We start from the raw sequence: 12964 nt of genomic DNA on the forward strand, positions 1-12964 counted from the left end.
TAGCCATACTTTGATGAATGAATCTGTCACGAAGCAGTTGTGAATCCTTGATCCTTTCATTGTGCTTCTCAATTTTGATATCTCCCATAATGTCTCCGTTTGAAGAATCATTCTGCCAAACTCAAAGTGCATTATTATGATAGAACAGCTGATTCTTTCTTTAGCCTGAATCAAGTCAATTATTATCATAGAACAGCTGATTCTTTCCTTAGCCTGGATTTGAAATCCCTGCGCATTAATGCTGTATCGTCTGACAGCATGCTGATGTGTGCGAAAAAACGTACTAACACTCAACTTACTTTGCAGAAGTTTAAAGGGCTACTTTGCCAATTTTCAACCAACTTTGTATCATTAAAAAATCGCTAGTATGCAAATGAACAATGTTTAACTTCTCTCCATCTTGCCTGGACCTTCCGTAGTCATTCACAGAACTTCCTGGTCCAGATGATGTCATAACGATGTCATTTGGAGCAGTTTCGCCATGGTGTCACTATTACTGTCACTATCACTATTACTATCGCTATCATTCTTGATCAGTACCTTCATTATCAGAACTGGTCCAAATGACATCATTATGACATCATTTGGACCAGGAATTACTGAGGAGAGCTCTCGGTCTCGGCAAAATGGAGGGAAGTCAAACCTTGTTCATTTGCATAATACTACTGATTTTGATATGATACAAAGCTGGTTGAAAATGGGCAAAGTGGCGCTTTAATGCACATAGCTAACAGTCACTCAGAGCCCAGAATGCCTCAGTTGCTAAGCAGCCAGTGCAATACATTCTATGCTTGCAGAGAAATGTGCCTCAAGCATTTCATACCGTAGGATCAGTTGTGATTGTGGTGATGATCTCCCAGTCCACCACCACAAAAGTGATAATGATCTCGAATGAAACTCCATTTTGATTAGTGACCAAACAGCGTCCCCAACAGAATGGCATTCCCATCTGACATATTATTGCAGCATGGTGGAGCTCTCCCTGACTAGCTCATTAAATCACACTCTATCATCATGGTTGAGTGATGGACATTTTCTGGCTGCTGGGGGAGTTTCTGAACGTCTCTTCATTATGAGACGACGATGACAGACAAAGCTCTCTTTTTGTTTGGACCCCTCATCCACTTCAAGAGGCTCCGTCAACCTGTGGTATGCGCTTCCACGGCCCATCTATGCATTTAGCCATGTTATCTTTCTGTCATGTTTAAAGGGCGGAGCAAGCTGGCTTACCAAGTGGATGCGTGTTCGCTGGATTAAGTTATTTATCCCTTATGTGCACGTCAAATAAGCGGCGACTATCCATCGCTGCGCTTCTGCCTAATACGTCCCCCGGAGCAATGTGATCTCATCCAGGGTTCCACATTCTCTCGTGAAGAAATGCAATTACGCAGTCCAGGGGTTGGTTGGGTAATAGCTTTCTTTCCTAGACAGGAAGAGTGGATTGGCTCAGGACACAGAGAGAGAGAGAGAGAGAGAGAGAGAGAGAGAGAGAGAGAGAGAGAGAGAGAGAGAGAGAGAGAGAGAGAGAGAGAGAGAGAGAGAGAGAGAGAGAGAGAGAGAGAGAGAGAGAGAGAGAGAGATGAGATGAGACCAGCTTGATCACCACATAGTTTACACATTGTTGTATCTGACTCAATTCACACAATTGTTGCAGAACGTTTGTTGTGTGTATCTGTGTGTGTGTGTGTGTGTGTGTGTGTGTGTGTGTGTGTGGGTGTGTGTGTGTGTGTGTATCTGTGTGTGTGTTTGTGTGTGTGTGTGTGTGTACACACACAGTGATAAAGTGATGAATCTTTTATTTATTTTGTTGACTAGCCAGAACAAGCTACAAGGTGCTTGTTTGTGTGTGTGTGTGTGTGTGTGTGTGTGTGTGTGTGTGTGTGTGTGTGTGAACTCATGTTTCTGCAGTAGTTACACTGTCTGTATGCGTAAGTGATGTGAGACAGATGCACTTGCAAGTGAAAGATCTCTGAATGTTCCCGAAGCCTCAAGCTTTCTTTAGCGGTGTTTTTGTCTCATTGACTATAATAGTGGTGGTTCTCAACATGGGGTCCGGGGACCACCAGGGGTCCTTGAGGGGGCTCCAATAGATGAATGAATGAATGAATGAATGTATTTGACACGTCTTAAATGCACAGGTATACATTTCATCAGCTCAAAGGAGGCAAAATAAATAAGCACACACAAAAGCACATGTACAAGCCGTCAAGGATAACACAAAAAAGCCCAGGGCTTATTTCCATTGTGGTCCTTTGGTGTAAAAAGATAGAGTTGAGTTTAGGAGAAAAGAAAAGAAGACGTGAAAGTACAAATATGACTAACAGTCGGCCAAACAATCACTAAAAGGGTCACAAACTAAAATCTCAATAAAAGCAATCTAAAATATACAAGAATACCGATCAAATAAGAACTACACTAAAAATTGTGATCCTATGGAACTAAAAGATTGAAATACAATTTAAAACATGATAATAATAATAATAATAAAAAGAATAAAATAAATAAGAAAATACAATACTGCCCTAGTTATCTAAAAGCCATTTTTTGTGATGATGTGTCAAACTATTAGAGAATGTCTGTTTTCCGGTCATTGTTTCAATGTCATCTCGCGGGAAGGATAGTCTTGGAATTCTGGACGAAAAGATCCGATTTGAGTACGAGAGACAAAATCTCATCAGATGGGGGGTCCATGTCTTCAGTGTGGACTGAATTAGGGGGTGTTTGAAGTAGAGATGCTGCGATCCGATCATGTGATCGGATATCGGCGCGATATCAGCCAAAAAACATGGATCGGATCGGATCGGATTCCAGCGAAAATGACCGATCCAAGGCTCTGATATAAGCACTCCATTCCATGACTCCGCTCCAGGATTTCTATCCAGCATGCAGCAGCAGCAGCAGCAGCAGCACACAGAGGCCGCGTTGAGCCTAGGATGGCCAGGGCCAAAACGTCAGACACACCCGTCCTTAACCTATGTGCGATTCGAAATCACGCGTCCGCACCATAGACTGGCAAAACATGGCTGACAGTTTCAAATTTTAACAAAACAACCACTATTGCAATTTGCAATACATGTCCCGCAAGGTTTCTGAGATTAGGGGAAAATCTGAGCTGGCGTTACGCTAAACCAAACGTGGGGATGAGGCAGCGGATTTGTTTTGGCGTTAACGTTAGCTGTTGTGATGATGGCTAACGGGGCTAACGTTAGCTAGCTGGTTAGGCTATCTAGTTGCAGGGCAGCGCTCCACAAGCTTGTTGTAACCAAAACCCCCGCATTTAAAGCATTTCATACTCCCAGAGCTGGCGTAAACCATAGAGAACCTCATGCATTAGCCTACTCAAAATGAAACGTCCAGGGTTTGTGTCTCCAAAATCAACTAACGCTTAACGTTACATGCAAGCTAACGTAGCTAGCTGCGGAGCACTCATGATCTATAAGGAAAACGAATGCGCACATAGCCTACATAATTGTCAACATCACATACATGTATTTTCTTTAATCTAGACTACAGGCATCATTTTTCAGTCAAAAGTGAAACGACACAGATATGATGGCGTATAGTGAGGCTTTCCATGCCTCACTATAGAACTGGCCCCATGCAAAATTCAGACCGCTTATATGTTGCCGTCATGCCAATAAGAGTCTAAATGTAATTTTTTATGTTTTATCTGCAGACTAAGCAGCTAGGCTTTCGGTTCTATAAAAGCCATTCTTTTTTGTATTGACTATTGAGTGATACACTTTACTAAAAAAAAATATTATATCACAATAGTGATGTCAGATTTGCTTAGGTCAGAGCTATGGAATATTAAATCATCCATATTTGCTCACAACATTTGCCCTTTCTTTCTTCTTCTTTTTTACCCCAGGTGTGCATAAAATACAGGTTAAGAACTTATGGAAAAGTCATGGAAATCCATTGGTCAAAATGTGTATGAACCCTGAAGGGTTAAATTGAGCATTTATGAGAGATTTCAAAAATATCGAGATATATATCGTGTATCGCGATATAGCCGAAAAACATCGCGATATTCTTTAGAGGCCATATCGCCCAGCCCTAATTTGATTGTTATGTTTTAGTTTTACATCAAATGAATTAGATGAACTAAATCGTTTACATACTATATTACCAAAGCACACACATACATACCTAACCCTAAAAATGTTTGTTGCCTGCTAGCTATCAGACAGCATAGAGAGACTTAAATATGTGCTGTATCGGTATCGGATCGAAATCGGTATCGAATCGGGTATCGAAATTTGATCGGAATCGGATCGGTTTTGAGCTAAAATATCGAAATCGGATCGGAATTGAAAAATCTCGATCGCAGCATCTCTAGTTTGAAGTGAAAAAGGTTGAGAATGGCTGGACTACATATGGCATGATACAGACAACATGCAATCAGACCCCACTTGGTGAAGAGGAAGTCTTCCTCAGTCCCACCCCCCCCTCCCCCCCGGGCCTGCAGCTGTAGCGGGGCACGTGCAGCTGGAGCCCTCTCTTGAAGAATGTGGAGGTTTCTCTAATTGATCTGCGCTGCACGTGAGCGCCTGTGTAATGGCATCCAGCTGGAGGGTGACAGAGGGCAGTGGAGAAAGTGCAAACACCCTCCTGGCTCTGCTCGGCCCACCTCTGCAGCAGCCCTTACCTCTCACATGGATGGATGGGGCTATTGAGTGTGTGTTTCTGAACGGGAGTGTGTGTGTGGTCCTCGCAGCCTGTCACTAGGACTGCTTAACCTGTGTGTGTGTGTGTGTGTGTGTGTGTGTGTGTGTGTGTGTGTGTGTGTGTGTGTGTGTGTGCGTGTGTGCGTGTGTGTGTGTGTGTGTGTGTTAGAGCTTCAACAATTAGTCGATTAATTTATTAGTCGATCACCAGAAAATTAATTAATCGATATTTTTTATATAATTGATTAATCATTTAGACTCATTTTAAGAAAAAGAAAATACTGTACTCCAATCCTCTCATTCCAGCTTCTTAAATGTGAATATTTGCTGGTTTCTTTCGTATTCTATGACAGTAAACTGATTATCTTTCGGGTGTGGACTGTTGGTCAGGCCAAAAGACAGAGGATCTCGTGTCGGCCCGGCAAAGTTGCTGGAGCCATTCATTTCCTAATCTCTAACATATTACGGGCATGTTGTTGTTGTTGTTGTGGCTTGGCTAGCTAACATAGTGTAGCTAACTAGCTGCGTAGCTGCGTGCATTTGTCTGTTGCTCCCAAGAGGGGAGGCGTAGCCCGCTGAGCGAGGCCAGAATGTGGTGTAATATAGCCCCACCCCCGAGTCATGTGACTCAGTCCAACCTGCACTTCATGTCCTTATCCACTAGCGTTCTCTAGTGGTCAAGTTGTGGTCACCAGAATGTCATATTTTTTCACCATTTTGTGACATCTTATAAACCAAAACGACTAATCAATTAGCCGTGAAAATAATCGACAGTTTAATCTATGATGATAATACGTTTCAGCCTTAAGGCCCAATTATACTCCATTTTCATATGAAAATAAATGCGTCTGTTTCAAACGGTGTAGCTGTCACTGCCCACATAATTCCATGCGCCTTTCATGTTGGTATCGTCGTGTTAAGCAACACAGCCACTAGTGGGCAGTAGATACTCAAATGTGTGACTGTGTGTGTGGTACAGCTCCGTGCCATCCGTATCCGGGAGCTTTCAGAAAACGTGCAGAATTGCACACGAAATGAACGCAGAGGATGGACAGAAGGCTCTGTCCATCCATATGCTTATCCGTATTTAACGTTGAGCATAATGAGGGTTTCCAAACCCTTCCATGATTGGGAGTTGGAAACCCTCATTAGTGTTTTGCTTGCACCTGTGTTTACCCTGCCTTTTTCGACCCAAAATGGCCCCCGTGAAAAGGGTCTACTGGGCCTTTAGTTTGTGTGCACTTTCATTCCTGCTTATGTCAAAGGATTACCTTCCTCCCTCCAAATGAGAGGAGGAAAATGCATGGTGTGGAATACCATTGTTTCATTTCTTAAAGACCTGTGCCATAAAAGTCCTTTTGTTGTTTAGTCTACCTCCCCCCTCATTTCAGTGTCTGCCTTCCCCGTCATTTCAGTGTCTGCCTCCTCCATAACATCCCGTCACCCCCCGTAACCCTGTGCCGCTTTCTGTCCATGCTCTTGTTTGCTTGGACAGGGCTGGATGCTGGCGTAGTGTCTTGGACGGGGCTGGATGCTGGCGTAGTGTCTTGGACGGGGCTGGATGCTGGCGTAGTGTCTTGGACAGGGCTGGATGCTGGCGTAGTGTCTTGGACAGGGCTGGATGCGGGCGTAGTGTCTTGGACAGGGCTGGATGCGGGCGTAGTGTCTTGGACAGGGCTGGATGCTGGCGTAGTGTCATTGTGTCGCTTGCTGTTGTCAGCATCTGGCTGCAGGAACAGCTGTTTTGCACTGGGTGGTTTTGGCCCGCGAGTGTGCGGTCCCGGGTCACACCCCCATGTCGCACAGTTCTGACCCAGTGTGCTTCTGCGGTGGCCTGGTTACGGGCCGGGACGAGCGGCCTGAAAGTGTGCTAATTGTACGCTTGTGGACAGAGGGGGCGGCAGCGGGGAGACTTAGCATTGTAGAGAAACGGATGGAAGGATGGGCTTTGGCTGCTTCTATAACCCGTTATCATGGCGATCTATAAATGGGCGTCTCTGTTTGGTGTGCCTGCATGGACAATTCAAATCGCTCCTGAGCCACAGTGGTGAAACGACTGAGTCAAGTACTCATGAGTCAGCGACAAAGAGAAAGCAGCAGGAGAGGTCATAAAATGGCCATAATTATGCTCAACTTAAAGACCCCTCAAAGTCATGTTTCAAGATGTGTATGAAATACTCTGCTTTGAATACTAATTTGTGTCTGATGGTTTTTCCCACAAAAAAGGTGAAATTATTTTGTTAAAATCCTTAAAATGACTTCCCCCTCCTTCTCATTTAAAAATCCAAAGCAACCAATCAGAGTTATCTAAAACATAACTAGCCAATCGCAGCATACAACACGGGGCTTTCAACACATTCTCACTCGTGACAAAGTGACGACAAGGTTTCCTGACCGATCTGCAGTCTATGCCGAGTCGGGAGTGAGAATGTGTTGGGGCTTTAACTGCTGAATACTGGACAGGGATTGGCTCCAAGATTCGTGATGTCACGAATCGTGCTTGTTGAAAACGGCCTTTTCAGTGAGCTCAGAGGAACTTTCCACTTTCAGCAGATGATTGTGAAAACAGTCTTCTAGTATCAAACTCTGCACATACATCATTCTGCACAGTGGAGCTCAGACATCCAACTGTAGGAACATAAAGAAAAACAGATTTTTGACTTTAGGGGGTCTTTAATATGCAGAGATATACGATATAAGACCATGCCTATATTTTGTGTTGTATAGCATGCTTTAAGGACTGTACAGTAGATATACTGTGCGGTATGGGCTTTATACTGTGACAAATCTGAGAGACACATTTCTCAATTCAAACACTTTTGTCTAAGTCCTTTTCTCTCTGTCTTTTCTCTCGGCAGTGGAACCAGCGGACCTCTTGAAGATTTTAGATTTTGACCGGTTACCCGAGGGTGTGTCGAAAACGACGGGTTTCTGCTCCCATAGGAAGTCAACACAAGGACCTGATGTGGCCTACAGAGTAACCAAAGATGCCCAGCTCAGCGCCCCCACCAAACAACTCTATCCAGGTGAGTAGCTAACCCACGACGAAGAAAACGCTAACCTCTCTCCGTTTCTTTGTTTCACTTTCCTCCTCAAACGCCCTTTGGTTTTATGATCCACTCTCACAGGTGTAGCGACATGTCCGAGATGCTCCGTAAGCGTCTTACAGGTTGTTTCCTTGTTTCCAAGATCTTAAGGGTCTTGACCTTTCACCCCAGGTCATAGTAAAATAGAGATGTAATGTCTTGACATGACTGGAAAGTAATATGTCTGTCCTCCCATTCGGCCTGGCCCGTTCCTACCCCTGCAGGTAGCTCTTTTACTGGCTATCATGATTGATGTCACCTGTATCGTTGGGTGATGTCAACATAGGCTGCTATTCACATCTGCTATTTCACCTCTAAACACCCTTCTCTCTCTCTCTCTCTCTCTCTCTCTCTCTCTCTCTCTCTCTCTCTCTCTCTCTCTCTCTCTCTCTCTTAGCAGTATGCTAAGTTTAATTCTTGGTCCTGTGAAAGAGTAGTCTCTCAAGCCAGTCTATCTCTTCCATGATCTTCAAGTGTTCCAGACAGTCTGTACTGTGCTGCAGCCCATACAATTTTGGATGGAGGAAGTTGTCATTTTCCAAAGAAAAAAACACTCCAGACTGGAAGGAAGTTTGAGGGTATATATAGCCTATTCGACCAATCACAAATCTCGGAAACATAACCGAGGCAGGTGATTGGGGGAAATGAGAGGATACCCCGCCTTATTTTGACCGGACATCCCGTCTTACTTTTTTGACCAAGTTTTGTAAAATTGCGGGAGTGTTGAGAGACTATACAGAGAGACACAGAGAGAGACACACAGAGAGAGAGAGAGACAGAGACAGAGTCCATCTCCTCCGGACATGTCTGGATTGTCTGGAGACATGAGAGCGAGTCCCGTCTCTCGTTCACCCACTCGAAAAGTCGAGCAGAAACAAAGAAGAAAAGAAACTCACAACAAGCAGTGAGTCACGTTAATTCCCCCCTTATTAAAACATCTCGCACACCACTTCCATGAGAACCACAGGCCAGCGCTATGGAGGAGGAGCTGCTGCACCGTGGAAAAGCAGTGAAGAAGAAGGGGGTGGGGGGCGGGGGGTGTAGGGGAGGGAAGTCTGGGGTTCCACTGTTTCCTTGTTCTATTGTGCTGACGTGGCTCTCTGGGTTAGCGGCTCCGCACAGCACAACTTTCCCCTCTCTCTCTCTCTCTCTCTCTCTCTCTCTCTCTCTCTCTCTCTCTCTCTCTCTCTCTCTCTCTCTCCAACGATCACTCGCTTTTCCTTCCTCCCGCTCTCTTTCATTTCCCCCCCTCTCGCTTCATGAGTCGTCCCTCCATCATTTCTCCCCGACCGCTCCTGCTGCGCGGCCTCGCAGTGTTTTCTCCCTCTCTGTTTTTATTACAATTACAAATGTGTCATTTGGCAGCCACTTTGATCCAAAGCAAGTAACGCACATATGAGATGTAATACAACACAAGCAAAGGGTCTAGTCGGGAGAGAAGAACAACGAGAGTACTGTCATGAAGTGAGTTCTGGATCCAGCAGGACACATGTGCTACGAGGCAGTGCATAGAGTGCATAGAGGCAGAGAAAGAGATACACATTTGGGATTCATCTGTATTGTTTGTGGGGGAGAACACAGTCCATCACATGAGAAGATGATCACTAAAAGAGCTGGGTCCTTTGCCTTTTGACTTGTCTTTGATCTTTGCGTCTCACTTGTGTCTGGCTCTACGTAGATTGTCCTGCGTCTGCGAGGGGACATGCTGAGCATTTTCCTCTGTCTTGACTCTTATCTATTTATTTACTTTACCCTTCAGCCATTCAGAGGCGTAACGTTTGTGACCCAGACACTCAATTTCAGTGGAATGTGTTTCCCTGCAGCTCCAAGAATCTCCAAAATACACCAATCAGGGAAAGAAAGGCCACAAGTAGACCCTTTCAACTTGAGGACATAAACGTTCTAAATGGAACCCTAGCTTATTTCCTATTGTAGCGTTCGCTAATACAATAGCTGACAGGGAATAAACTAGGACCAAGCTGTTCCCTAGCAACATAATTCCAGTGAAACAGTCTATAGAGAGGCAAAGTGACCGCCTACTTCCTGCTTCAGCACTGTACCAGAGATTTTCATCCGCCATTTATTTTCCCATAGATATTTCGTAAAATGCTTATAAAAATAGTTTTACTGGTTCAAACCAAACGTTCAGCTAACGCTATAATCGGGAGAGACCATAGAACATTTCACTCGGACCAAAACTTAAAAAAACAATATTGATTTTTTTTTTTCTTCAAACCCGCATTTTGTTTTAGGTTTTGGCCTGAGTGAAATGTTATGTGATCTCTCCTGTTTCTAAATATATCTGTACCGTTTGGTTTGAAACAGTAAAACTCCTTTTATAAGCATTTTACGAAATGTCGATGGGAAAATAAATGGCGGATGAAAATCTCTGGTACAGGGCTGAAGCAGGAAGTGACGTTCCACTTTGGCTCTCTATTCACCTTATTCTTTGCCCGTACAAGGACGCTTCTGCATGACGTGATTTCGTAATCGTCTTTCCGGTTTTAAACACGGAAGTAGAGTACGCCTACCGCAGTCATTTAGACTTGCCAAAAAGCTGTTTTCAAGCTAAAAAAAACCCAAACTGTTTTAAAGTTTTAATATTTGTCGGGTGAGAACGTAACATATATGTGACCAGTTTATCAGAATAACGCCTATTGGAAATCTTTAACGAGCAGCGAGGACCGGGAGGCTCCTGGTCAGCGCAGCACAGTCAGACTGTGCTGTCGGACTAGCTATCTGTCAAACCCTACTGTTGTAGTTAGGCTACTGGCAGTGAGAAAACACTGTCGACGTGCTTTTGTAACTAACGTTAAATGCCGACCGGGTACAGCCATCGGCTCCTCGCAGCAGTAACGTTATGAACATGTAACTGAAGTTGGCCGCAGTGTAGCTGCAGTGAATGTTGACCGTAATCGCGTGTGTCGCGTGTTCATTTCAGAGTTCCTGAAATGAGCCGTCTCAAAGCGATTACATGGAGCGCGCAGCGGGGAGCGTCATTTAGACTTGCCAAAAAGCTGTTTTCAAGCTTAAAAAAACCCCAAACTGTTTTAAAGTTTTCATATTTTTCGGGTGAGAACGTAACATATATGTCACCAGTTTATCAGAATAACGCCTATTAGAAATCTTTAACGAGCAGCGAGGACCGGGAGCGCTGACTGTGCTGACACCGGTCGGACTAGCTATCTGTCAAGCCCTACTGTAGTTAGGCTACTGGCAGTGAGAAAACACTGTCGACGTGCTTTTGTAACTAACGTTAAATGCCGACCAGGTACAGCCATCGGCTCCTCGCAGCAGTAACGTTATGAACATGTAACTGAAGTTGGCCGCAGTGTAGCTTAATTCTGAATGTTGCCAAACTTCATTCATACTGACGTTTTATTTTGAAAATGGCCGCCAGCTAGCGCTGAACCGGAAGAACAAATACGTTGCATCGAACGCGGAAGAGAGAAAAAGTGGGCGTGGTGAATAAGGTGAATACTGAGAAGTCGGAGAGACAGAGAAGTAAAGCATGTGAGTTAAGACGACAGACAATTCAGTTTGGTGTGACAGTATCATAATATACTGTGTCACTTATGTATTCTGGGCCTCTCTCTCTCTCTCTCTCTCTCTCTCTCTCTCTCTCTCTCTCTCTCTCTCTCTCTCTCTCTCTCTCTCTCAGGGGTTGCCCTGACCTCAATGGACCTTTTGATCAGGTTGTGGCTTTCCTTTTATGGGCTTAAGGCAGAGCCACAGGACTCCTGCAGCCTTCATGCACTTCAATCACACTGTCGACTTTGAACTACTATGAGAGCAGAACCAACATGAGGCTCTGTTTAGATATACTAGTATAATTACACATGTGCTGCTCTAGATCATCCAAAATGACAGTCTGCATAATATAAAACAATGTGGAGGGACTTCATAATAGCCACCACATAGTCCCGATATACAAACAGAGTAACTATCTGTCTGTGTCTTGAAGGGCCTCAGGAACTAGTCTGTGATGTGTTCTTCTCCTAGTTGGCTGCACTCTTACCTCGGCATTGGATGTATAGCTAATATATTCCAGAAGCCAGCTAAACTGATGAGATCATTCGGTCCATTTCGGGTTTTTTCCACATAACCAAAACTTTGACTTGGTTCCAAAGCCCGGAGGTGGAATAGACCTCAATGATCAGCACGTGCATTGATGAAATGCCCATGAACACACATATAGAAACACACACAGACGTACTAACAAACGCACACACTTCATCATGGTTAGGGTCTTGGTAATAAACCACACTAGCTAGCTCTCTGATTGGGAACATGCTGGTCCATGACCCCATAACCACAGACAGTCTATGATGATGTGTTGGAAACGAACGAGTGTAGACATGCAATCATTAGGAAGGGATGATTCATTTGAAACCTCGGAGAAACTGAAAACAGAAGAGTCCTTATGGTAACTCCTCACCTTCAATGGTGTGGAGGACGAGGAGGACTGGAGAAATAGGCCAGCCAAGCCAGTTGGCGTCCTCCGAACGTTAGACCACACACTTCCCATGTCTGAATGGGCCTATACGGATTTAGTGACGCCCGTGAGTGTTCGATGAAAATCGGAGAAGTCGCGTGCGTTTCCGCAGATGTGTACCAGTCGCAGCGTCCACACACACACACAATAATGTTCCTCATATTCCAACAGCCACAAACTTCTGGCTGTGGCTCTGACAAGTTTGGGAAGTTATGCAGAGGGTTTTGCCTATTCTGTTTGCCGCAGCGAACAACCGCCAACATCAGCACAAACAGCGAGGAAAGAATGATGCAGGCACTCACACCTTCTCCCTCCCTCCCCGAATGGGGTGAGCTCGGAGTTGGCGTTCTTCCTCGTGCTCCGGACTGCTGTGTGGCTGGATGGTGCTGTTCACTTACTGCAGTAAGGACTGTTGTGTGGCTGGATGGTGCTGTTCACTTACTGCAGTAAGGACTGCTGTGTGGCTGGATGGTGCTGTTCACTTACTGCAGTAAGGGCCCTCTACCGTACAAGCTAAAACCACAAGCCGTAGAAGAACTGTCTGTGTCGGCACAGCTGGTTCAGGAGTGACAGATATTCTGTTTCCCCCCTTACCTTACTGTACAATGAATGATGCACTTTTCCATTTAATCCATCCTTTCCATAGGGTCACTTGCAAACAGGGTCACTCAAATACTGTCAAATTATTAAAAAAGATAATGTAAAAAAAACAA

At 44.6% G+C, this 12964-nt stretch overlaps 1 protein-coding gene across 2 annotated transcripts in view; it reads left to right on the top strand.

The window, feature by feature from the left end:
* Positions 1-12964, top strand: part of col5a1 (procollagen, type V, alpha 1) — a 134219-nt gene that overhangs the window by 25612 nt on the left and 95643 nt on the right. For both annotated transcript variants that reach the window (XM_083641810.1, XM_083641811.1), the window contains exon 2: positions 7529-7696. In XM_083641810.1, coding sequence (XP_083497936.1) covers positions 7529-7696 — 168 coding nt within the window. The remainder of the gene's footprint in view (positions 1-7528; positions 7697-12964) is intronic.

This window comes from Poromitra crassiceps, assembly GCF_964638095.1.
Source record: "Poromitra crassiceps genome assembly, chromosome: 8".
Taxonomy (NCBI): domain Eukaryota; kingdom Metazoa; phylum Chordata; class Actinopteri; order Beryciformes; family Melamphaidae; genus Poromitra; species Poromitra crassiceps.